This window comes from Cheilinus undulatus, linkage group 12, assembly GCF_018320785.1.
Source record: "Cheilinus undulatus linkage group 12, ASM1832078v1, whole genome shotgun sequence".
In the NCBI taxonomy this organism is placed as follows: domain Eukaryota; kingdom Metazoa; phylum Chordata; class Actinopteri; order Labriformes; family Labridae; genus Cheilinus; species Cheilinus undulatus.
Genome location: NC_054876.1, coordinates 36,894,061 through 36,920,619, shown reverse-complemented (window position 1 = coordinate 36,920,619; position 26,559 = coordinate 36,894,061). Strand labels below are relative to the sequence as shown.

The 26,559-nt window shown below is 38.5% G+C and overlaps 1 protein-coding gene across 2 annotated transcripts in view; it reads left to right on the top strand.

Moving 5' to 3' along the window:
- The window catches only part of LOC121518633 (sodium/potassium/calcium exchanger 3-like), a 54,859-nt gene extending 28,566 nt beyond the window's left edge, over positions 1-26,293 (top strand). For both annotated transcript variants that reach the window (XM_041801077.1, XM_041801076.1), the window contains exons 3-17: positions 6,864-6,940; positions 7,079-7,153; positions 7,250-7,334; positions 9,235-9,338; positions 9,415-9,489; positions 9,577-9,602; positions 13,938-13,991; positions 14,078-14,220; positions 16,315-16,481; positions 18,436-18,673; positions 19,887-20,053; positions 20,166-20,280; positions 20,368-20,480; positions 20,603-20,668; positions 20,953-26,293. In XM_041801077.1, coding sequence (XP_041657011.1) covers positions 6,864-6,940; positions 7,079-7,153; positions 7,250-7,334; positions 9,235-9,338; positions 9,415-9,489; positions 9,577-9,602; positions 13,938-13,991; positions 14,078-14,220; positions 16,315-16,481; positions 18,436-18,673; positions 19,887-20,053; positions 20,166-20,280; positions 20,368-20,480; positions 20,603-20,668; positions 20,953-21,063 — 1,616 coding nt within the window. In that variant the 3' untranslated portion in view covers positions 21,064-26,293. The remainder of the gene's footprint in view (positions 1-6,863; positions 6,941-7,078; positions 7,154-7,249; positions 7,335-9,234; positions 9,339-9,414; positions 9,490-9,576; positions 9,603-13,937; positions 13,992-14,077; positions 14,221-16,314; positions 16,482-18,435; positions 18,674-19,886; positions 20,054-20,165; positions 20,281-20,367; positions 20,481-20,602; positions 20,669-20,952) is intronic.
- The last annotated feature ends 266 nt before the right edge of the window (positions 26,294-26,559 follow it).

Genomic DNA, 26,559 nt, shown 5'->3' with positions numbered 1-26,559 from the left:
AATCGGTATCAGTACTGGCCCTGAAAAAACAATATCAGTAGAATCTTAATTAGAAGGATAAAGCAAAAACCATAAACTCTGATGCCAAATTCCCATTCATTTCTTCTATTCTGGGTCAGTTTCTCCATTTTGTCTTGAGATAGTTGAAGAAGGTCTGTAAATCAACAGTGTTCAGTAAGACAGGGAACTCGGGATGGGAAGTGATGCAGGCTGCAGACTTCTGTGAGCTGCTATCCTCGATCAGAAATATCCTGAAGATGTGTTGTATCTAGGGATGGGGATCAAATCGGTTCTGTGTTTTTGAAATACCAAAAATCAATAATGTTTTAGCTTACCGATAGATTTTTATGTGATTTAATACACTCAAATACATGTCAGTACCTTGCTTGGCGTCTAGCAACACGTACTCTGTGCTGATTTATTCACATCGTGTAAAGAATGACATGCTGGACAGCTCACCGCCTCGCTGGCTGCTCATAATGCCCCAGTGAAAAAGCAGAAACCCCAAGACAGTGTAAATTCTGTGTTTTTTTCATTGTTTATGTGGAAAAAAAGACCGGCGGAAGGAGCTGAATTTCCGTTTTCGTCTTATTTTACGCCGTCTTTTCTTCCTGGTCGCCGTTTGTTTGTGACAACAGCGCCCCTAACGGGCACATATTTCCTGTTTTGTGAGCTTAACACAGAGAGGCATATTTGTTACATTGCCCATGTCAGTTTACATTGTTTATTAAAACAAAATATTTGAATGTTCAGGAATCAGGGGCTGTTCACAAGAGAAAGCACTTTAATAGAAAGAACTACCAATCTCAGAGAAAAGCTACTTTGTCAGATGAAGTAAATGTTACTTGTGTGTTTATTATCTCTTTTTACATTTTGCTTATTTACACAGCTACATGTATTTTGTTTTGCAGAGAAGAAATTTACTTTATATAACTACTTATTACTTCACTTGACTTATTACTTTAATAATTTACTTTATTTCTTGATTTACTTACTAACTTAATGTGCTGAAAGATGGAAATATGATGCGTTCAGGTAACCTCAGTAAATTAGACGACTGTATTCTATATGTTATGATGTGTTCAAGTTACACATACAAATGGGAAAATGAAATTTTTGATGAGAAACCTCAGTAAATACAGTTGTGAATATGAAGAATGTGTCTATATTTGAGGGATATAAAATAGATGTGATGGACTGAATCATAGCTTTTTAACTCAAGCATTACTCAGCTAAGACCACTTCTTGTGTAAATATTTGTCTCCATTTTGTCTTTCCACCAAACTATAGAAAATACCAGTAGTTGTATCAATTAGGACTCGGATCAATAAGGAGTATCAATAAGGGTATAAATAACAATGAAAGTTAACGATCCCCATCCCTTGTTGTAACTAAGTCCCAGTTATGACAGTAGCTCTCTGCGTTTGTGGGCTTGGGCTCACAGTTTCAGCAGGTAACTCGGGATCTCTCCCACTAACCAGTCTCCACAGAAGTTTCTCCTCTCTCTTTTGTCCCGCAGAGTCTTCGTCTGTAGAAGTTGTTTGTCTGTGTACTGCAGGTCATAAAAGTATCCCCTGGTATCCACAGTAAATGGCATGTTATTGTCACTGAAGTTGAAATCATTCACTTTAGACTTTTTTAAGCTTAGTTGGTTGTTGCTGTTTCCTCTGACCAAGCACAAAGACCCAAACAGCTGTTCAGATATGCTGAGAGAAAAGAGCACGTCACCAGTAGCTTAAGTAAGCATTGCAAAATAGTGCCAGACACAGAGGCATTCTGGGTGAGAATTTTGGCATACAGTGCACAATTGAGCCAATGTTAAACTTGCTAAGTTACCATTACTTTTTCAGGCAGGGACAGTTAGGGTTGGGTGGCTTTTCCCTTAATGTATGAAATAATTATTTAAAAACTGCATCTTGTATTTACTGGGGTTCCGAATATTAAGATTTATTTGATGATCCGAACCATTTAAGTGTGACAAGTGTGACAAATATGCAAAGAAGAAAAGAAATCAGGAAGGGGCGAATACTTTTTTTACACTGCACTGTATAAAAGAATTCTGTATAAAAGGATTATTTTTTTTAACTACTCGGATAAATACAGACTTTTGCAATGTATTTGATGTTTGTAAAATGTTTGTATTACTGTTACAATGAAATTGCAATTTATTGCAAAACCCCACAGTCCAGTAGCCTTCAGCTAACCAGCCCTCTGTCTCTGTGTCGCTCTTCCCCCTCCCTCGCTCTCTCAGACCTCTCCTGGGGGTTTGTAAGGAAAAATAAATATTTTTAGACATCGAGGTCCAGAGCTGCTGTCACTTTTCTTTTTTTTACCCTTCATAAACCCTAACCATGGGAAACACATACTCACCTCCCCCCTTTCTCACTGTTCATGTAATCGCCTTGCCTTCAGATTTCTTCTGCCACCCATGAAAAAAAAATCAAGCCCCCAGGGAGAGGGTCACCATAGCAACAGCTTTCACCAGAGCAACTCCTCAAAGCATCCATCTGAGTCTACGTGTTTGATCCTGGCGTTTTCCAGTGCCAGAATAACCTGGGAGTGCATTTTTTGGGCTAGAAAATGAGAGAGGGGCTTTCAGGTGTCAGAGAGCAGAGAAGAAGAATGAAGGTGAAAATAAAACCACAGAGAGCTGATCGACCTGACAGGGGAGCTTCACAGTCAGGCACCATCTATGGTGGGATAGGATGACCAAAGTTTACATGCTAAGCTCCTCCGGAAAAAGGCCTGTCCTGCAAAAACAGCTGGCACACAGAAAACAGAAATAGAAATACTTTTTGTACTTCTGATCCCCCTCAGATTAAACCTTAGTACATTTGTTTCTTTTAATAGCTTTTCATTTCTGAATATCATCAACAACATAGAGACAAAGGGCAGATGACTGACTGCTGAATGGGGCTAAAGTAGAAGAATAAAGTTTGGTGCTCTTGAAGAAATTCTGATTAATATTCAAAGTGGAGAAGAGTTTGGACTGCCTCTTTTCCACTCTTGACATTAATCAACATCAACAACACTTTCCATATTAACTGACATTTTTAAAACTCTTATCACTGTAGTATTTCCTTTAGTTACAATGTAACAGTGGAGTATGGTAATACAATAGAAACTAACACAACTGCAGATGTGACCCCACAGCTGGGTGTTGGTAAACCTTGCAGTGTGCTGCAGCACAGCAGAGAGACCACATAGGCACTAACAGGACTGCCATTAAATAAAAAAATAGTAGGCATTAAATCCAAAATAATGAGCATGTTGCACTTTGTATATGAGATAGTACCGGCTATCAACACTAGATGGCAGTATGACAAGGCAAGATGTTAAGATGTTGATGGGACCTGGACAGGACTGATATGTATCATATAAAATTCAAAGAACATTGGACATCATTTGTTAGACGTTACTGGCTCCTTACTATATGCTACAGAAAAACCCTGAAATTAGCTTATAAATGTGTAGAGGGGAAGACCTTGATCATACATGTGAAATTTGAATGAAATCAGATGTTCCATGCAAGAGTTATGGCAACATCCTGTGAAATTGGCGAGATATCAAATTGCTCACCATTGCTAGTGAGGTGTCCACTGATAAAACATGTCAGTGTTGTGGACAAATATTGAGGACTTCAGTTCAAAATCTGAGCTCGACAGTTTAAGACTTGTGCTATCGTAAACGCTTGCTAGCAGTTGTTACCGCTAAGAGTGGCACAACCAGTTGTTGGTTTTAGAGGGCAATGATTTTTCACATAGGATCAGGTGGATTTGCAAAGCTTTTTCCCTTAATAAATGAAATCATCATTTAAGAACTGCATTTTGTATTTACTCAGGTTATTGCAGTCAAATATATAAAACGTGTTTGATGATCTGAAACATTTAAGTGTGACAAATATGCCAAAAAAAAGAAGAAATCAGATAGGGGAAAATACTTTTTCACCGCCCTGTAATTTATATCAGTTAATGAAAAATTCAGCAAAGGGGAAAGAGTTTGGAAAAGACTTGACAATACAAGATGTGTGCAGAAAGTGTCAACATTTTGTCAACCTTTTTTTAACTTTCTCTGTCTGTTTTAAAAAATAAAAAAAGAATTAAAAAAAAAAAGAAATAAATGTTCTTTTCCTCAGTTCTCAGGGAAAAAAACTTAATCCAAAACTAACTTGTTAGCTTTATAAATGTTTCTTAATAAGCAGCAGATATAGCTGTTAGCCAGGCAATCAGAAATAATGCTCTGCTCTCTTGCATGGAAACAAATGTGTAAACAACACTGGACAAACATTTACATTTTCTAACTGAACACGGCCAACAGTCACTCCTCTCCTCTGGACCACATGGCCTCCTCCTCTTCTTCCTCTCTAACACCAAGAGTCAAGGATCTCATCGCACAACAGACACTCTGCTAATCCATGCAGTCTGGTGTTCAGTTTGCATGCAGCGGCTGTGTAGCGTGCACGCCGACGGCTGCGCTCATTGTGTGCATGTCAACCCGCTGTTGTCTCACAGCCGAAGAGCTATTTATAGCTCCACCCTCCCTAGTGGTTTAAATTAGCTCTGCTCGGTGTTGTAAATTGGAAATGTACCCCGCTCTCCACGCTCCCTGTTCTAATGTCAGGGGAATACAGGGAGACTACGCTGTCATGAACAGTTTTAATTTTTTATCTTTTACACTCAAGGAAGGATAGGAAGCAGCTGCCACTTTCACTTCCACCTCACTTCCTGTTTCAGTCAACACTGCAACACAAACACGTGTGTCTAATGGGCTGTCAGAATACCAGAATTTTATGGTAAAAATCCAACTACATCTGCATCTTTTTTTAGGTACCATAATAACATAAATAAAGAGGTTATGGTACCTGGTATTGGGTAATTACTCATTTTTGAACTCTAAAAAGTTTAGGCAACAGGTTTATGTGCAATTTAGCTTTTGTACAGAAGAATTGTTTATCTCCTACAGGCTTCTGTACTTTTCAATACTGTTGATCATTAAAATGGCAGAGATTGCCTCATTTTAAATCTAGGGATGTGCTGTATTAGCCAGCTAAAAGGCTTGAGTTGGATCCAGTGGGAGTCTGCACTATAATTTCATAGCTAAACAAAATTGTAATAGTTTTTATCATTTCAGGCCCTCAACTCCAGTAAAATCCTCTGTCTAAAATGGTACGCAGCCTTCCACCACTAATTGCCCCTACAGCTGAGCTATATACCCACTGACTTCCTGCCACAGTGCTTTACAGTGCCTTTTAAAATATTCACCCCCTTGGGTGTTTTACCCTTATATTGATTTTATAAATCAATCATGGTCAATATAATTTGTCTTTTCTTGCCAAATAACCTCGTTAATTTCAAAGTGAAAATAGATTCCTACAAAGTAATGTCTATTAAATTTAAAAAAGTAAGGTTAAGTAAGTGATTGCATAAATATTCATCCCCTTTAAAGTAATTCAACAGAGACCCAGCCAGTTGGTACTAGTAGTCTCAAAATTATTGAAATGGGGATCACCTGAGTGCAGTGAATATGTCTCAAGTGATTGCAGTATAAAGACACCGTTGTCTGGAAGGTTCAGTCACTGGTTAGTCAGTATTCTTGGCTACTATTAGACCATGAAGACAAAAGAACACCCCAAGCACCACAGAGAAAAGGTTATTAAAAAGGGTAAGTCAGGGGTATTGATAGAAAAACATTTCCAAGACACTGAACAGCCTGAGAGTTCAGTTGACTCCATCATCAAGAAATGTAAGGAATATGGCACATGTGTAAATCTGCCTAGATCAGGCCGTCCTCACACACTGAGTGCAAGAAGGAGACTAGTGAGAGAGGCCACCAAGACACCTATGACTACTCTGAAGGAGTTACAAGCTTCAGCAGCTGAGATGGGAGAGTATGCCTACAACAACTATTGGCCAGGTTCTTTACCAGTCACAGCTTTATAGGAGAGTGGCAACGAGAAAGCCACTGTTGAATAAAACTCATTCAATCTGGACTAGAGTTCCCCCAAAGGCATGTGGGAGACTCCATGGTCAAGTGGAAGACAGTTCTTTGGTCTGATGAGACCAAAGGGATGGTTTCTGGCCATCACACAAAACCCTGTTTGGTAGACACCAAACACTGCACATCACCACAAACACACCATCCCCACTGTGAAGCATGGTGGCGGTAGCATCATGCTGTGGGGATGCTGCTCAGCTGCCAGCCCTGGAAGGCTTGTGAAACTTGAGGGTAAAATGAATGCAGCAAAATAAAGGAAAATCCTGAATGATTGTAACTACAGCTTGGGAGAAGATGTATTTTCCAGTAAAAACATGTCCAAGGCATACAGTGAACGCTACGCACAAATGGTTTAAAGGTAGTAAGATGAATCTTCTGGAGTGGCCCAGTCAAAGCCCAGACCTCAGCCCAATAGAGAATTTGTTGCTCCGTTGAAATCTTTTTTCACTTTGATATAAAGAAATGGGTTTTTTTGTCTTTAGATTATATTGACCATGATTGATTTATAAAATCAATAAAAGAGTAGAGCATCCAAGGGGGAGAATACTTTCAAAGACATGGCATGTGGACTTTGTGAGGTGCTAATATTAGCTACATTCTGCAAACCAATGTCACGATGGTTACCTTTTGCTGCTGTAACACATTTTACATAAAGAGTGCTCATTCTTGACTGTTTCCTGAGTATTTTCTTTAGACCTGTCGACCAAATCAGATGTGAAATTATTTGCCTAGGAACATCACCGTTTAATATACCTGATATTGTAAAAAAAAAAAGAATAGGGCTGTTTTGGATTTAAAAAATGATGAAAATTACATGTATTGTTTTTATTTGTACATTATTGACATTTTTCCTGTCTATCTTCCTGCAGCCATTCATGAATTTCCAGAGGATATTTTCACCAAGGAGCAGAGAAAGAAGGGGGCTGTGTTGTTGCATGCACTCTGTGTGAGTATTTCACACACAGTCAGCTGAAAAAACTTAATTTAGATCCTCATCACCCTGCACTGAGATCTGACAGCATTATTTGAAGAAGCCGAATTACACAAACTCTCTCACTAATGTGTGGTTTCCTGTCCTCTCTAGGCCATCTACATGTTCTATGCCCTGGCCATCGTTTGTGATGACTACTTCGTCCCTTCCCTTGAGAAAATATCTGAGGTGAGAAAACAGAAGAATCCAGACATCAGCATAGTTGAGGAGATCAGTATTCTGTTGTTATTTTCTCATTCTTGTCTGTTTTTGTGTATTATTCAGAACCTGCAGCTCAGTGAAGATGTGGCTGGGGCAACGTTTATGGCAGCAGGAAGCTCTGCTCCTGAGCTTTTCACTTCACTCATTGGTCAGTGTCGATCATAAATAAAGAAACTGTAGTGAAGGTTTTGAGAACCCATGCAGAAGAAGGACAGGCTTTTACAAAATTGATCTGGAATTTTGATGTCTTCCCAAACCTCTGCAAGGCCATAATCATCCAGGAGATGTCAGCAGAGAGTAAATTTGAAACTTTCATGGAATTTTCAATCTTCTTTTTTTTTACACAAAACCTCAAACAAAAGAAAGAACAATTAAAAAAAAACAGAAATACAGACATACAGTATGTTGGAAAGGGGGGAGGCTACATGAACCTTCCAGAAGTCTCAGGATATTGAGGCAAACAGACCATATAACATCATTCATAGATAATTATAGAAATAGTGGCTACAGTTCAATCTATCTGGAAGAACTCTGATCAGTTACAGAGAAAATAATCACAGGTTCAGATCAGTTCTATGAATCACATCATTGCAGAGACTAAAAAAACACCAACTTTCAGCCCAGCAATCTCCTGACAATGTCCCAGTACCCACTAATTCCCTGATCAAAGTCCTTTGAAGACAAGGTTTTATAGTCCTTCCAAGATGTTGTCTTAGAGAACCCCCACACATGCCTTTAGCGACTGAACTTGCAACCTATGACAGCCACCATGAAAAGAGATGTCCCATTACAGTTATGAAAATTAAGAATTTCTCTCCATCCATCCATTCATCCATCCAGGCATCCATCTTCTTACGTTTATCCGGGCTGGGTCATGGTGGCAGCAGGCTGAGCAAATCGACCCAAACATCCCTCTCCCCAGCAACACTTTCCAACTCTTTCTTGGAGCTCCTAGACCAGACAGGAGTATGATCCCTGAGGCACATTCTGGGTCTTCTCCAAGGTCTCCTCCTAGCTGGATGTGCCTAGAAGACCTCCAAAAGGAGGTCTCTCAATATATGGATGTCTAGACTCCTCACCCTATCTCTCAGCCCAGCCCCCCTCTAGAGAAAACTCATTCTGGCCGCTTGTATTTGTGATGTTGTTTTTACAGTTATTCCCCAGAGTTCACAGCCATAGGTGAGGTTTGGGAGGTAGATCAACTGGTAAATCGAAAGCTTTAACTTTTGGCTCGGCAGCCTTCTCTAAGCCTCCTCCCATGCTTCCTCAGGAAGCCCTGAAAGGGTTAAGAACTGGCCCATTGTTCCACGGCCATGACAGAATCTGCATTGATCCTCCTGTACCTGAGGTTTGACCTTGAACCTCAGAATTTCTCTGTCTTTAAAATCCTTAGAAAATATTTGTGAAACTATAAGGTCTCAGGATCAGGATGTTTTTAGACTCTAGGTTCTTAGCTGGTGGGTCAGAGACCAAAAGTCAGTTGCAAAGACATTTTCAGTGTGTCACAGATGTGTGCCGAGGAAAAAATGCTTTTATTTTGAAGGGCATGTCTATATATCTTTATTCTGTCACATTAGAAGTCCAACCTGCTCCATTTTTGACAAAAAAAAAAAAAAATGGTTATGTTTGAGAAATTTTTGAAATTTTGGTCTCCGTTTGGAGGAGGTATTGGTGGATCCTGATGCTAGACCAGTTGAGAACTGCTGTTTTAGGCTGTACTGGTCTGGAAAGACTTGCATTGCTAAAGGCAAGCGGACTTTGTTCAGCATAGAGACGCAGACATGAACTTCATGGAGACTGGGAGTTTAGGGCCGGGAACTTAGACAGAAATGTGAAATGTAGAAGGGATTTAAATTAAGCTTAATCTTTATTTGATTTTTATTGATATGAGTGTGAGCATGTGTCTGTAGATATGTGTGTTTTTAACTGTTATTGTGTGCTCCTTAGATGTGATGTTTTAACAAGTGAAAGGAGATAAACATGATTAAAATAAATGGAGCCCACAGAAGCAGACAGGAGATACACAAACTTCTCCTCTTCTCCCTCAGGTGTCTTCATCACTAAAGGGGACGTTGGAGTTGGTACCATTGTGGGCTCTGCTGTCTTTAACATCCTGGTCATCATCGGCCTGAGTGGAATCTTTGCAGGACAGGTTGCAGAAACTTTGAGCGATAATTTTATTGATTACTCTCAAACTGTTGAACTAACATGATTGAATGTCTCTGCAGACAGTGGTGCTGACATGGTGGTCCCTTTTCAGAGATTCCTCCTACTACATCCTCTCTGTGCTGACTCTCATCTTGGTGAGATGTGCTTCTCGTTAAGATTGTTATTCTTATATATTTTAAGCTTTCATTGATTTTGAGGAACCTTCCTTTTCTTTCCTCTAGGTTATCTATGATGCTAAAGTCGTTTGGTGAGTCAACATACCTTAGTTCTGTTCATTTCCATTTCTTTAAACACAGGCTGCTTCAGTATGCATTGCTGAAGTATTGTGGCAATAATATACACAGTTTTTCTCCATAATTGCAGTGTGATAAAGTTTCTATTTACTCTTGGTGATTCAGTGTAAAGAGGGGTTGATTAACATGATTGCAGGTGGTGATGTTTATGTTAGGATTAAGTCATAATAGCATGATAAACATACTGATAAGGATGGTGAAGTATAAACTACGATTTTCAGGTATGCTTCAAGGCAAATTTACTGGAGCCCAAAGTGAACATGCATCAATACATTTTATTTTCTCTTATCCCCATGATGACAAATTTCAGGCGGTTTTCTTTGAAATTTTTCCTCTATTTAATCGTGTGTCCCAAGGCTTGCAAAAGCACAAAACAATCACAGGAAAACAGACTGAACTTGCCTTATTAGTGTCAGCAATGGAAGCATGTCATATTGTGGTCCTTTATTGCAGTTACCATCCCAGATCACCAAAAAATAACCAACAAACTTTACTATTTTTATATGAGATGAATAAGTCTGTAAATAGGGAAACTAGCTTAATTATCTATTCGTCAATTGGTTTTCTGTACCACTTATCCCATTCAGTGCTGTGGGACTGGAGCCAATCATTGCTGTGTTTCGATAAAAGGGTGAATAAGGCTGGTCAGCATGCAGTCACAAGTCTAACACATAAGTAACCTTTCAAAACCAATGGATTTGCCACATCCCGTGTCTGTTAGCAGGCATATTCATCTTGCAAAGCTTCAAGCTGAAATGCTTATTCTGACAGAGAATAAATAGACCAATCAGCATTATTTGAGGAGAACAAGGTGATAGCTATGGGTGTGGTTTAGTTGGAGCAACTACAAGCCTGTAAGCAATGACAACCAGTGAAGAGATTAGCATGGATGTAGCCATAGCAGCAGTTTTATCTGAACTGGACAACATTGCTGTATGAATAGAAAAGCAAAGAATTGCTTTGAGAGCTTTTCTTAATGGAAGAGATGGGTTTTTCTTCTTCTGACTGGCTTTGGCAAGAGTTAGATTTGCCAACTGGCTCCACTGTTTGTGAAGAATGATAACTGCTACCTGCTAAAGCTTACGTTATGTAGTTTACTCCTTGACAACTGTGACCAGTGCCGAGTAACCACTTAAACTAATGGGTATGCTTCTGGAGTGTAATGGAAACTTGGAGGGAGAATAAGGAACCTTTTTTCTGTGATGCGCCAGGCTAACCACGGCACCACTGTGCATCGCATCCAGTCCTGAGATATTAAGAAAATTATCGCTGTGGATAAGATTAACTTTGCCAGTGCTGTACTCGCACTCCAAGAGATGAAAATTCTTCCTCTTTGTATTTATACTGACACTTATCTGCAGTTTCCTGTCTTTCCTCTCATGCTCTGATTAGTGTCATGAGCCAATCTTATAAGTACCTGCTATTACAATCATGATGATGAAGATGCCATTAAGTTCAAGAGTGTGTGCACGTGGGACACAATCAAAACATTTGGATGCTGATTTGTACTCAGAGGGAAAAAAAACATCTGACTGTGTCAGCCATGGCTAAATTCAGAGTCAGCTGAGGTTACTTAAATAAAGTGTTTAATTTGTGTGAAGGGGGGGATTGTCTTAAGAAGCAGCCTTATGTTTTCAGTGATTTGAGGCTGTTAGATGAGTTTTATGAAGGCCAACGTGGACATGTATACTTTATTTACTCCTTTTTCTTTTGATGACAAGAAGTGCCAAGATTTATTTGAAGATATTGCTACTTTCCTTGACAGACATTCTCTAGATTTTCATGTTATCTCAGGTTGGCAAAGCCTGTTTTCATGTGATAACGGGATATTATGCTGGCATTTAGCACATCAAGTGACTGATTTAGTGACAGGGAGTCTGCAGGTTCCTAAAAAGTTACAAAACAACTCAGCAAAAATTAAGGGTTTTAAAAAGTTTTAAAGTAAAATGAGTACTTCTAGATCTAGATTATTGTGAACATGTGAAGTGTTGGACAAACTCTCATGTTTTTATGGTTAAAGATGAGAGAAAATGTTGGCAATGTAGGAGTGTTACGCCAAAAGAATTCATGAAAACATACTGGCTTTAGTATCAACACATGATTTGCTGTTATACATTTTTCTGTTTTAGCAGTTATTGATTTCTTCTCATTGCTGTTATTTATATTTGTCAGTGTGGTTGTTCTAGGATCCCCCGGCCATTCCACGAGCCTATGTGGAAAGCATCAAGCTAGAACAGCATGTGCCTGAGGCAGGGAGAAGCAGCAGTAAACCCGGAGCAGAGCAGGCATCATTGACAACAGAATGGCATTGATTAAGTCAGATGTAGCATAAAGGAGGAGCTGGGTCGGAGGAAGGTTTCAAAGAGCGGCTTGCAGAGCAAGCAGCAAAACATATCCATGCTAGAGCAGTTTGAATATGGCAGCGTGAGTGCAATTAGCTAATAGCGAGCTTAGGGCGAATCAGCTGGCAGTCAGCTGATGAGGCTAGCATGAGAAGAGCTGATCTCTGATTTATGGCAGTGCTTGACTCCATGGCCTGCCTGAACAGATGCTATGTGCTTGATTGTTGGCATTGGCACTTTTACAATCCTGTTCCTCTTACATATGATTACTGTGGCAAGACAGACCATAACTGGCCATGCTGCCTCTGTCCAAACCAATTTGGGAAGTTTATCTTGTTTTTGTTTGTTATGGGCTTTTTTAATTCTTGGAGTGAAAGCTAAATAATTTGATGTCTCGAAGAAACAGAAGTAAATGAAAAATGGAGTAAATAAAACGTATGGATGCATTGGCTTTTGTAGAGTTGGACATATTGGTTTTATCTATTTATTTATGTTTTTTTATTGTGAAGCAACAGGTTCATTTAGAGCTCTCAATAATGTGGTAAATCCTGATTAAACATGCAATATTCTGAACTGAATGCATCATTGCTGCAGATTGTCAAACGTTTGGCCCTAATATGAACACTGGAAATGAGGGATGCTCTTGTTGTGAGACATTATCATTCATAATGCCCCACAGCCCTGCCTGGACAAGACTACTATTAATGTTCTAGCTAGAGTTCAGTTCAGAGGATAGCCTGTCCAGATTGTACTCTTTTTGATAAGAAAAGGGACAAGTCCACAATTAATTCTTCTTTGTTTGAAGACAGCAGATAAAGTCAAGATGGCAGCATATGCTGATTGGTCAGGATCACATCTGCACTGTTGCAAACCCATCAGCCAAGGACATGATTTTAGTTGTGTGGTCAGACATGTTGCCACTGTGAAAAAAAATGCAGCCATCTGCCTCGTAGCTATTTGGCCTGAATGTTTTCTACTCAGTGCACCTGAGGCTTCTATTGTTGTTTGTGTCTCTGGTTTTAATGAAAGAGTAGATTTATTATGGACTTAATGTCAGCTTGAGCAGAGGATCCTGGGTGATATAAGGCAGCCTTTAAATTAAGCTTCTGTGTGCCAAGCAGTCTGTTTTTTTTGTTCTGTATTTCTCCTCACCATGTTTTCTCTGAACCAATTTTGCTGGATAACTGCATGCTCTGAACATCTGAGGGTTGAATCTTCTCACGTGCCACAGCGGTCAGCCTGAGCTGAAAGCTGAGATGGTTCAGGAGCACACAGTTGTGTTTATATTGACTGGACTGTTTACTTAGTTCTGTGTTTGTGTCTCATATGAACAAATAGGACCAAGTGCTTATTAAAAGGGACCTGGAATCAAGCCTTTAAGTATTTTCCTCCAACCATTGCTGTTCCTGAGTAAATAAACTTAAGGGTCAGATTAAAACAGCCTTTTCAGAATCAGAAAAAGGCAATCATTCCTTTAGAAATAATGAAAGCACATATATGACAAGTTAGCTTCAAAATAGTAATCACACTTTGATTTTAAAGTTTTTAATTTTTAGGGGATATGTTTAGGAGGATATGTTAACTTTGTCAAAGTGCAACCTACCCATCTTAAACCAAGTTTTGATTAAAAAAAATAAGGACAGAAATGTGTCGTGAAATAACTTTGGCCAAAAACTGTCCCTGATGTTCACTTTACAACAATAAAAAGAAAATATGAGGTCTGGTGAATAGTTAAAATATTATAAATTATACATTATACATGAATCCTTTTACCAAAAAGAAAACAAGTTTATGTGGTGATATTTAAAGCTAAGTAATGCTGATTTGATAACTTAATTTCCTATTTAGAATGATTTTTTTGGCCTCCTTTTAAGAAATACTTTTAGTTTATATGATATTTCATGTGCTTCAGACTTATCTTACATATTGTGCTTTTTTTCTATGCAGGTGGGAGTCATTGCTCCTCATGACCATGTATGGGATCTACATTATTATCATGAAGTAAGTTATGATATCATCAGTTGTGTCTCCACACTTCTGAAGCCTGACTTTAAAGATATAAGACATGAATATGAATCTGATTGCAGGTTTAACTCCCAGTTAATGGTGTTTGTGACGCGTCGGCTCAGGAGTTCAAGGCCGTGCTGCCACGTGTCAGAGGGTCACAGAGACGACAGGATGGGAGATGATGCCAACGCCTGCAACACCTCAATGGTGCTTATAAACAAAGGTCAGAGGAAATCAGTGGTGTCTGGGGCCTATTTCTCAGGGGTTGTAAAAACATACATTTCAATCTCTTTCTCTTCCTGAATTGAGTGCTTTCAGGATTTCAATAGAGGGTTGCTTGCAGCTTATGATGACTTCCAGAAGGCATTCAGGGCATCCCACGTTCACTCATCCAGCTGATGGCTGCCTTATATTCTGACATCTTGCCAGTTGATTCTGGGGTGAGGCAGGGGTGTGTCTTAGCCCTTACACTCTTAAGCATCTGTATGGACTTGATAATGGGGCCAGAGGGGGCAGCAAACTGTGGAGTATCATTTGGCGATGTCTCACAGATCTAGACCTGCTCATGATCCTGTGATCCTTGCAGAAACTATAGATGTTTTGTGGGAGGGGGTTCTTAACTTGCTGAGTGAGGAGGCTGAAAAATTGTGAATGCGTGACTCCTGGGCCAAAACAAAGATCCATGCATTTGGGGATTCATTCCTCCTGCCATAAAACAACCAGATGAAACCAATGACTCACACATAAGTCAAAAAAACCCTCATATGATTATGACATATCACCTAAACCTATCACTCCTCACCTTTCAGTCACTTTACGCAGGACACATTTGGTGTGCAGGTCCAGCTAGCAATGATGGATAAATATTGAAGCACATCCACTTCATCAAGTGATGCTAGGCCCAAACCAGCTAAACTGAGAAAAATTTGATGGCAGATATCTCCAGTTTGGTTTTATTGAGAACAGTGACTGAAGACCAAAATGTGTTGTGTGTCTTCATGTGAGGCCATGAAGCCTGCCAAGCTAAAGCGTCATCTGATGACAAAGCATGCAGAGTTTAAGGACAAAACAAAAGTTTTTTCTGCTGAAAAGGTGAGGAATACATCTGCCTGAAAACACAACTGGTGATCCTGACCACAACCTCAGAAAAACCACAGAAGGCTTCTTATTTGGCTGCTCAAAGGATCGCAAAAATTAAGACGCCAAACTCAGTTGGACAAGTGCTTGTATTTAGGTTGATGAGTTTAAAATACAGCATCTAGGAGTACAAATAGCAGTTAACGTTTAATCAGCATAAGAGTTATATGGGGGTCTTTGGTAAAATTTCTGCTCTGTAAGGGGTCCCTAGCCCCCAAAAGTTTAAGAACCCCTGTTTCAGTGGGTATTTCACATTTTTAACCCCAAAAAATCAGCCTTTTTTCCATTCCCTTCAAAGTGGTGATTTCAGAGATAGGAGGATTTGGCCTAACAGCAGCAAAACATTAGTTATAACATTATGTGTCTAACATTTATGTTTTATTACATTAAAAAGTCCGTATCTGTATTTGCTAAGCTGAATGAACATTTGTATTTGAGTTTATAGTAAGTAGTACAGATTACTCTAATATGGACCAGCTATTTGTAAAGTGACCCATATTACTTAGAACAATCATACACAGTGTTACTGTAATAAAAAGTCAACTTAGAGAACAAGTTTAATGGTTTATTTGAAATAAAACAATTAAAAAGACGTGATGTGTGAATTGCAAATGGTAAAGTTAAATGCACAAGAATTTTAGCAGCAAACTGAGAAAACAAGGCACACATGGACTGGGATGTGCCAGTACACTGCAGGTGTGGTTTTAGTTCCTGCTCATGGCTCCTACTTCTCTACTGCCACCTGTTGGGTGGTGTTGTGTAATGCAATCCCTGTTGGGTTGCATGTTTCCTATGCCCCATGATGCTCTTATTGCCAATGTTAAAGAGGAGAAAATGTGCATGCACAACATGTGATCAATCAGTGTATTCAGACATGAAAATCGTAATTTCTCTTTGAAATTTTTATTGTGCTTAGATCTTCTGCCCCTACTATATAATTCTTACCCTGCTCTTTTAAATGCAGGTATGTGTTTCTAATTATTCCCTAGAAATCACATTCAGTGAAGGTCTCATTCGCTTGGAAGTGTTGAACGGGACTCTATCATAACCAGACGCCACTGGAAACTAGAATGATCTTGTCCGATGCTGTTCTGTATTCATATAATGGTTGGGTGGCTCTTTGTTGTCCTGTGTTGTACATAATAGAAATGTAATGGCTCATGTGTTTTTCTTCTCACAGGCCAAGCTCATGCTCAGGAGCCTCCTCCAGTCATCATGGTTGATGAACTCCTCATTCTCAACCCCCACAAATTGTCATTTTCTGAGGCCGGCCTACGCATCATGATAACCCCCCACTTCTCCCCTCGCACCAGACTCTCCATGGCAGGGCGCATGCTCATTAGTGAGGTAAGTGACAGATTCACCCAATACACTGTGTAAAACATGAACATCAGCTCAGCTGTGCACCCACTGGTTTCTGAGGAGATATTTTAAAGCCTAACAATGACAGTTACCATGCTATAAAAAGGTGATTCAACCACCTTTCAGATAATAAAGACAGAGGTGGCACTGAGGTGGGCCAAATGAATCTTGATGGTCACAACATATAGTCATGGACAAAAATATTGGCACCCCTGGAATTTTTCCAGAAAATACACAATTTATCCCAGAAATTGTTGCAATTACAAATGTTTTTGGTATACACGTGTTTATTTCCTTCATATGCATTGAAACAACACAAAAAATCAGAAGAAAAAGGACAAAATTGACATAATTCTACACAAAACTCAAAAAGTGGGCTAGACAAAATTATTGGCACCCTTTTAAATCTGTGGGTAAATCATTTTATTTCAAGCATGTGATGCTCATTTAAACTCACCTGTGGCAGTAAAAGGTGCTGGCAATCTAGAAATCACACCTGAAGCCAGTTAAAATGTGTAAAGTTGACTCAGCCTTTGTGTTGTGTGCCTGTGTGAGTCACACCGAGCATGAAAAAGAGAAAGAAGAGCCCAGAATTGTCTGAGGACTTAAGAAGCAAAATTGTGGAAAAATATGAACAATCTCAAGGTTTCAAGACCATTTCCAGAGATCTTGAAATTCCTTTGTCCACTGTGCCTAATATAATCAAGAAGTTTATAACCCGTGGAACTGTGTCTAATCTCCCTGGACATGGATGGAAGAGAAAAATTGACAAATGAATGCAACACAGGATAGTTGGAATGGTGGATAAACATCCTCAGTCAACTTCCACACAAGTTCAGGCTGTCCTGCAGACTCAGGGTGCAAAAGTGTCAGCTCGAACCATACGTCGCAATCTGAATGAGATGAAGCGCTATGACAGGAGACCGAGGAGAACCCCACTGCTGACAAAGAGACATAAAAATCCAGACTGGAGTTGCCTGAGTAAGCCTCAATCCTTCTGGAAGAACATTTTGTGGACAGATGAGACTAAGGTATAGCTTTTTGGAAAAGCGGGTCATTCTACTGTTTACAGAAAATGGAATGAGGCCTACAGAGAAAAGAACACAGTATCTACAGTCAATCATGGTGGAGGTTCAAGGATGTTTTGGTGTTATTTTGCTGCCTCTGGCACTGGGTGCCTTGACTGTGTGCAAGGAATCATGAAATCTGAGACTATCAAAAAATTTTGGGCCGCAATGTAGGGCCTAGTGTCAGAAAGCTGGGTCTGCGTCAGAGGTCATGGGTGTTCCAGCAGGACAATGACCCAAAACATACCTCAAAAAGCACCAAGAAATGGTTGGAGACAAAGCACTGGAGAGTTCTGAAGTGGCCAGCAATGAGTCTGGATCTAAATCCCATTGAACCCCTATAGAGAGATCTCAAAACTGCTGTTGCAAGAAACACCCTTCAAATCCGAGAGACCTGGAGCAGTTTGTAAAAGAAGAGTGGTCCAAAATTCCAGTTGAGAGGTGTATGAAGCTTGTTGATGGTTATAGGAAGCGATTGGTTTCAGTTATTTTTTTCCGCGGTTGTGCAACCAAATATTAAGTTGAGGGTGTCAACAATTTTGTCTGGCCCATTTTTTGAGTTTTGTGAAAAATTATGTCAATTTTGTCTTTTTTCTTCAGATTTTTGTTGTTGTTCCAATGCACATAAAGGCAATAAACACATGTATACCAAAAACATTTATTGATTGCAACAATTTCTGGGATAAATTGTGTATTTTCTGGAAAAATTCCAGGGGTGCCAATATTTTCGTCCATGACTGTATCTGCCTGTCAGTGAATCAGCTACGCCCCAAAATATGCAGTTATACATAAAAATTCAGCTTTGATCCATCAAAATTTTTGAGTAAAGAAAAATCACTTTATTCATCTTCCCTTACTCCTCTCCCTTACAGAGACAGAGGCTGATCCAGAAGTCAAAGATCCAGCGGGATGGTGAGGCCAGCTCCGCGCCACGAAGCGGGTCAACTAGCAACAGCCTGAAGAGGACGGGCTCCTGCAGTCTGGAGAACGGCGGCAGGGGACACACGATGGAAGATGCAGAGTCAGGAGAAAAGCCCGGGGCTGGGACATGCCAGGCAGAGGAAGGGGAAGATGATGAGGATGAGATTTTTAGTCCAGTCCGTATACCAGGTGAGGAAGGGCCAGCAAGTAAGATCCTCCCACATTTGTTGCGAACACTGTTGGCTTTCGTGTTCTTGCTTTTTGGGGATCTTTCATGTAAAAATGTTGATCATCTGCATACAAAGAGGGTTTATGCTCTGTAAAACCAGTGACCTCTGGTGGAAAGTTATTTAATCATTTCATTTTCATTTCATTTCAAGGGCACAAAAGTAACAAAATGGAGCCTGGCATGTGGAAATGCAATTCATTCAGGTTCAAGGAATTGGCAGGCTGTTTGTCCAATTAATCAATCTCTTTTGCTCTCTATTTACAAAGATACAAGCCATAACAAGTTTTCATCCCCTTAGATGCTTTACCCTTTTATTGATTTAAATCAGTCATGGTCAATGTAATTTGGCTTTTTTGAAACAAAAAAATCAGAAAATCTCTTTAATGTGAAGTGAAAACAGTTTTCTTCAAAGTAATGTCGAATAAAAATGTCATGTTAAACAAGTGACTGCATAAATATTCACCATTCTTTAAGTTGGCAACTACTAGATGCACCTTTATCTGCAATCACAGCACTGAGTCTGTGTAGATAGGTGTCAATCAGTCTTGCACATCTGGACACTGCAAAATTGCCTTGCAAAACTGCTCAAGCATTATTTCACCTTATGTATTTAATTTAATTGACATAACTTTCTTTCAGTAACTTTGTAATAACTATATACAGTGCTGTAGATAAACCAAAAAAGTAAATATCTTTTTATCAACATTATTACTTTCTGTTTTTCCTGCTCTATTTTATGCTCCTCCTGAATCCAAACTGAATGTTTCCTTACACATGTGGGACGTTGATTTTAGGGTAGATGTTAGCTATCTTAAGCTTCATCTGACTGCAATGAAATGCCTAATGGTGTGATAGTACAAATACTACAATCTGGCCTCCATCCAGTGGGTATAAAGTAAACATGCTGAGTGGGAAGGCAAAAATAATCTTATTATAGCAATAGATTTATTGTTTATTGTAGTTGCTTAAATAACTGTAGCAATGCCTACATGACATGAAAGCTGATTTAAAATGCACTCCTCAAATTTCCTCCATTAATTTTTAAATTGAAAAGTCTCTTTTCTTTTTTTAAGATAACATCTCTACCTTACTCTGGTTTGATAAAAGTGCTTACTGAGCTGGTTAATATAAATCTAATATATTCTGACCTGATCATCTTCCTCCTCCACACAGGTAGCTGCTGTGCCCGTGTGAAGTGGGTGATTACGTGGCCTCTTGGTCTCCTGCTCTACTGCACTGTGCCTAACTGCATGCAGCCTCGCTGGCACCGCTGGTTCATGGCTACCTTTGTGGCCTCCACCCTGTGGATTGCCGTCTTCTCCTACCTCATGGTGTGGATGGTAAGGAGTCTTAAATGCTTGCTTTGTAAATGTTGTAAATGATTATGAAAAGGTCACATGGATATAAAGGCAATACTGTCCTTTGAAGATTCTATATTGCTGACTTTTACAGGTTACCATCATCAGCTTCACACTTGACATCCCAGACTACATCATGGGTATCACCTTCCTGGCAGCAGGGACCAGCGTACCAGACTGCATGGCGAGTCTGATTGTAGCACGGCAAGGTACAAAACTTTATTCCTAATCTTGTACTAAAGTCTTTTGTCTTTTATGCTTTGTATAGGTGTACTTACTTTACTGCTCCTTTTCAGGCATGGGAGACATGGCAGTATCTAACTCTATAGGCAGCAATATTTTTGACATCCTGCTGGGTCTGGGTTTCCCCTGGGCTTTACGTACCCTTGTGGTGGACCACGGATCTACAGTATGCTACATGTCTACCTACTGCATCAATCTCTTTCTTCATTTGTCTGTGATTTTCTTGATAGTTTGCATCTGTGAGAGACAAATTAATTATGACACCTCTCTTTTTTTTCTCACCTGAAGGTCTCTATAAATAATAAAGGCCTGGTGTATTCTGTCATCCTGCTGCTGGCTTCTGTTTTCCTCACGGTAAGAAAGAAATACTGGATACCAGATAATGTGCAGTTGTTTACTTCCTTTTTTTGCAATTAAATCAATAAAAAGCTATCAGAATTAATTTTAGTCTGTCTCATAACCAGCTAAAACACCATTGTATTAGTGATAATCACCATGAAGCTCAACTGCTATACAATGTCTCCCATATACAGTGGCTAAAAATCCTCATGGTCTTGGAAGTGGCTGGATTTCAAACCCTTGTTCATCCCTTAAAGTTGGTCATTGTCACCCGCTCAAAGCTCTGTCTTTGTCTACAGGTGACCAGTGTTCATCTAAACCACTGGAAGCTGGATCGTCGTCTGGGTCTAGGCCTCATGTTTCTCTATGCCATCTTCCTCCTCTGCTCCATCCTCTTCGGACAGATGTGAAGACTTACGGTCAAAGTACAAACCGGTCAGACGACATGTTGAGCACTCACCTGTCTTTTACAAGTCCTCTCTCATGAAGCCAAACAGTGTGTCAGTGTGCTGATGTACATATGTAACTACTCAAACTTAAGTCCCTGTTGTTTTTCCCTTTTTATACAGTGCATCATTTAGAGCAGTCTTTTAAGTATTAAAATGGTCAACTTACTGAGGACGAAATGACATTGCAGATGAAAAACTAGAGCTACCATTAAGTGGGTATGTGTTTGTATTATTAAAAGAAATCCTATTCCTTTCATGATGAAGGTCCATAATTCACTTTGAACTTCAACCTCAAGAGCTAGTGTAGTGGTTTTTGCCAAATTTGACAAAATCCCTCAGTGCATTCTTGACCTTTGACAGCCAGTCATTACAGTCAATCGTTGAGTCAGAGCGGAAAGTTGTAATATGTTTCATGAATATCCCTCCAAGCAGTCTTTAGGTATCATCTTCACATGCATTAAATGATCATAAGGCCTATCATCCTTATCATTTGACCTTGAAATCTAATCAGTATATCCTCAAGTCAGATCATGCAAGGCTTGAAGAAAAATCCTCAAAATGATTTGTAGATATCACATTCACAAACAAGAGATTAACAGGAAACCTAATGCACCTTCATGTAGTCCATCCTTGAGTTCCCTCCAATTTCCACAACCCCTGCCTGCAACATGATAAGCTTGTGAAGTGCACTGCAGAGCATGTCGCTCCTATTCTAGCCAGTCTTTGCAGTTCAACTGCATGCGATCTGGTCCGTCTCCAACGCCTCCCAGAAGTGCTACTCCTCTCGAGATATGCGCAAGGTCTATTTTCAGTGTTGGCTATTGCCGAACCATGTCAATCCACACAGAGCACATCAATCCAAACAGCCAGAAAAAAGCAAATCAAAAGTAAATAGTAAATCATCCCTATATCGACATCATGTCTCATCCTGTGGCAAAAGGTCATCAGGAGGTCAGTGGGTCACAGAGCTACTACAGCACCATTTCTGAAGAAAAATTTACCTCTGAGGTGGAAAACCACAGAATTTTACATGAATCCCCACGTCCTTTGTGGCAAACATTAACCTTTTAACTTCCTTGTGTACTCACCCGTGGTAGAAGCAAAAAATCATGGAATCATGTAAAAATGAATGGCAAAAACAAAATCAAGCAGACACTCAACCTTTTACTTATTCACAAACATTGATTATGTATATCATATTTCCTGTTCTTGCCTAATGCAGAACAAGTGACAAATGAAGTGCTGCAGTAGCAGCAGAAAGACTGAAGGGACTATTAAATATTTTATGACCGTTATTTTGAAAGACACCACGAGGTATTCATTAGAGGAACATTTTTACTTATTGATTTATTGAATCATCAGCAAAGAGAGGTGGTTTTTTTTTTGTTTCTGGAACAGTTCGAGAAGTACAGAAGCCCTAAGAGGACATGCATATACTACTTTCCCATGATAATGAACACATTTTAGTTGTTTTCTTGAGACCTAGACTTATTTATCTTGTTATCTCAGGATTCCATCACTGTTTTTCCTGTTGCTTAGAGTTAGCAAATAATAAAGCATTTGTGAATTTTGTAAATATTAATATAGTATAATTTACATGTTCCCCTGGTTTCATTTACGAGTTTTAATACATATAAACAAAATGAACCGGTAAAGAAAAGTCTTCTTTCTGCCATGTCATGCTTTGGCTTATGGTTTCAGATAAATTACTGTCTTGGCCTTAAATGTTTTTGAATGTACGCTAGCATTAGTATGAAGTTATTTACATGCATTTAAATGTAGCAGGTGGTACTGAATTACAGCAATGAACCTCTATATGAACAGTGCGATGTTTTAGGACACTGTGAGTGTCAGAAAACTTTATTAATAGAAACACTGATAAGAAAATGCACAGAATTGTGATTATATTTTGGTGATTTTTGCCTCACTGCTTATGAGTAAGTATTGGTACAGCCTAATGTACGTATAGAGATTAACCTAGTGTTACAGTATTTTTAGAGATCTTATTAAGATGAAATCTAATATATATATATATATAATGTATAATGTTCTTCTTTGAGTGTCACAAACTTTAATGATGTTGATTGCAGGTTTGTAGTAATAATTCACATTTAGGTACGACAAACAATGTTTGTTTTGTTTCTTGTAAAAAAAGATTGTTTTGGTGGAATATTTTAAACTTAGATCAAGAGAGAAACACTATTTTATTTTCCAAAGCAAGGGCCTGTGTCTGTATACAGAGCTTTTTGTGCAGGCAGCGTCCACATCCTGTTTCAGAGCACCTTTCACCCACATTTATTGTTGCTCTGTTAACTTCTGCTTTCTTTGGTTACATCTATTATGTCTTCATTAACTAGGTCAGTGTGCTTAATGTTTTAATTTTTCAAAGAAATACTGCCAAGAAAGCATGAAAACAATGTACAGACCACAGTTCCAAAAAAGTTGTGATGTGTGTAAATTTGAATAAACAGACTTGCAAATCATTTTCAACCAATATTTAATCAAGTACAGCACAATGACAAGATATAGAATGTTCAAATTAATAAACTCACAGCCGTTTTTCTCCATTTTTAGAAATATACGCTCATTCTGAGTATGATGCCTGCAGCATGTTCCAAAAACATTGGAACATAAATATGTTTACATGGTGCTACTTAATCTTTTCCCCTACTAACACTCTGTAAGCATCAGAAGACTGGAGACACTTGTTTAAGTATAAAAAGTGAATGTTTTTTTTTTTCCTGTTTGTGCTTGATGTAAATCTTAAGTTTCTTAAAAGTGGCGGGTTTCTATTGTTGTATTTTGCACTTCATTATATTTCATACATTTTCAGTAGTAGGCAGATCTGGACTGCATGCAGATCTGTCTAGTACCTGCAGTCTTTTACTGTGAAGCCATGCTGTTGTAACTCATGCAGAATGTGTCTTGGCATCGTCTTGTTGAAATAAGCAGAGACATCCAAGAAAATGATGTAACCACCTTATATGCAGAGATTTCTCCACATTCTCTGAATGTTTTGATATCATGGACTGTAGATGGTGAACTCTCTAAATCCTTGCTATCACACTCTGAGAAACATTGCTCACTGTAGGACAGTTTGCTGTCACAGTCTTTCACCGAGTAGAGAAAGTCGTGGCCTCTAGACACTGAATGACAGATACTTTCAGGAGTGCTCCTTTTATACCCAGTCATGGCACTATCACCTCTTACTAGATAAAGTTCTCACCTGTGGGATATTCCAGTCTATTTTCTAAATCATTCCTCAACTTTCCCAGTCTTTTCTTGCCGCTGTCCCAACTTTTTAGAAACTTGAACATTAAATATCTCGTCTTTTGTGCTGTATTAAATTTAAACCAGGCTGAAATGATTTGGAAATCACTATATTGGGTTTCATTTACATTTTACACCAGTGGTTCCCAACCTGGGGTCAGGGCACCTCAGTGGGGTGCACAAAGCCCTGTCTGCTCTGATTTTGTCAAAATTAGATAAAGACATTAAAAAAAAAAAAAAAAGAAAAAAAAATCAAGATTAGAAATTTAATGTACGACCAGATATTAGGCCACCCTAAAAGATAAAAAAATAAAGAGGATCTGTAAATTTATGAGTTTGGGAAAAAGTCACAGTTAAAAAAAAAAAAAAAAACATTTTGAAAGTTGTAAAACTGTATATTTTCAAGAAACCAAACTTGAAATTTCTGAATTGAAAAAGTAGTACATTATGAGGAAAACTTGAAATGTCAAAGTTTAAAAAGTAATAATTTTGAGTTTATAAACTCAAAAATTTCAGGGCATTTTACAATGTCGTCAATAATTATGACAATGTAAAGTCAAAAATGTACAAAAAAAACCAAGCTGAAAACAGTGGTTGGATGACCCTAGAGACCAGATGATATGAAAATGTGATGATTCTGGGCTAAATCTACAAAGAAGTATTGATTAAGCTCTCAGCTGTAAAGAAAATAGCTTCATCTGTTTTTCTTCTAGCAATGAGCTATTTTCAACTTTAAAATCTCCAAAGTTCAAATTTTTGATTGAAGTTAATTTCTGACTTTTAAGAGTAAAAAATCTGATGTTTTTCTTGTAAAGTACCGACTTTTTAAACCTGAAAAATGTGAATTTAGAGATTATTTCTCCCCTGCCATAACTGCTGACAAAGCTGGTGTAAGTCCTGCTTCTACTTCTTCATCGGTTTGTGGAGTAGTTTCTTAACCATATCTGCCTTCCTCTCTGTTGTTACATAAAAACAGGAGACTGAGCCAAATTCAGACAATTTGATGATTTAAGGTGAAATATTCCATGAAAGGACAATCTGTCTTTATTTCAAATGGCTGTATAATTATAATCACTGTCTACTTGATGAAACTTTTTACTGTTTGTAAATGTTAAATTGACATAGCTTTACAATAATGAATGTCTGACAGAGACTAGTTTTGTGGTGTTTTGATACTTTGAAAATATCCTTAATGTATGCCTTCAAGTGAATTCTTGTAGCAGAATGAATGGCTAGTTTGTTCAGTGAAATATGAAGGCTATAATTATGTGAGAAGAACACTTTGTTCATGAATTTATGGTGGTTGTGTCTTAAAATCTTTTCTGCTCTTAGATATTCTTCTATTGAACTTTTGCTTCATTGACAGACTCAGCCTTTTTTCATGGAAGAGAACAAATGAAGCTCACGTTTACAGTTTAGAATAAGGAAAATTAAATGTTTTTAAAAATGATTAGGATATTTAATGTAGTGTTTATTAGTGAAAATTAGTTTTACCTCAAACTTACAAAGTTTATCAAAAATGTCCATTCTTATGTATAGAAGCCCTACAGTGACATGCATCTTAACATTTTATTTTACTACATTTCTGCTGTTTATAAGATCTTCAATTATTTATCATAGGAAAACCAGCATTGTTAACTTGCAATAACAAAATAAGTCAAAACCTTGAGAAAATAAGCACCAGTTAGTATTTATCTCTGTAAAAATGAAATCTGTGGATGCATGTCTGCTTGGGGCTTCTGTATATTTGCATTCTTCCTGTGTTAAATGATTGTTTCTTCAGTGTTTGTCTAAGACAAAGTGCTGTTTCAAATCCAGTTAAGACTATTTCATTAAGAAGTGTACTTTGTGGGAAACCTTTTGCATCTGTTTTACATACCTTTGCCCCTGTGTGAATGCATATTAAACACCGGCGAATAGGCTTGCTGTTATATTTCTGTTAATCAGATTTACTCAAATGCCTTACCAGAGGTTTTGATGCTGGATCACATTAGTCAATCAGTGTGTGACTGATTTTAGTGTGAGACAAAATAGAAAAAAAAAAAAAATTTTCCTATCAATTCCCACAACTGAAATACAATTCTATAGTATGAACCACAATCTTTTAGTTTGAAAATAATAAACAGTCTTGACTGTGGGGATTTTCTCCTCTGTCTCTCAGTTCAGCCGACTTAACTTCTGAGTAAC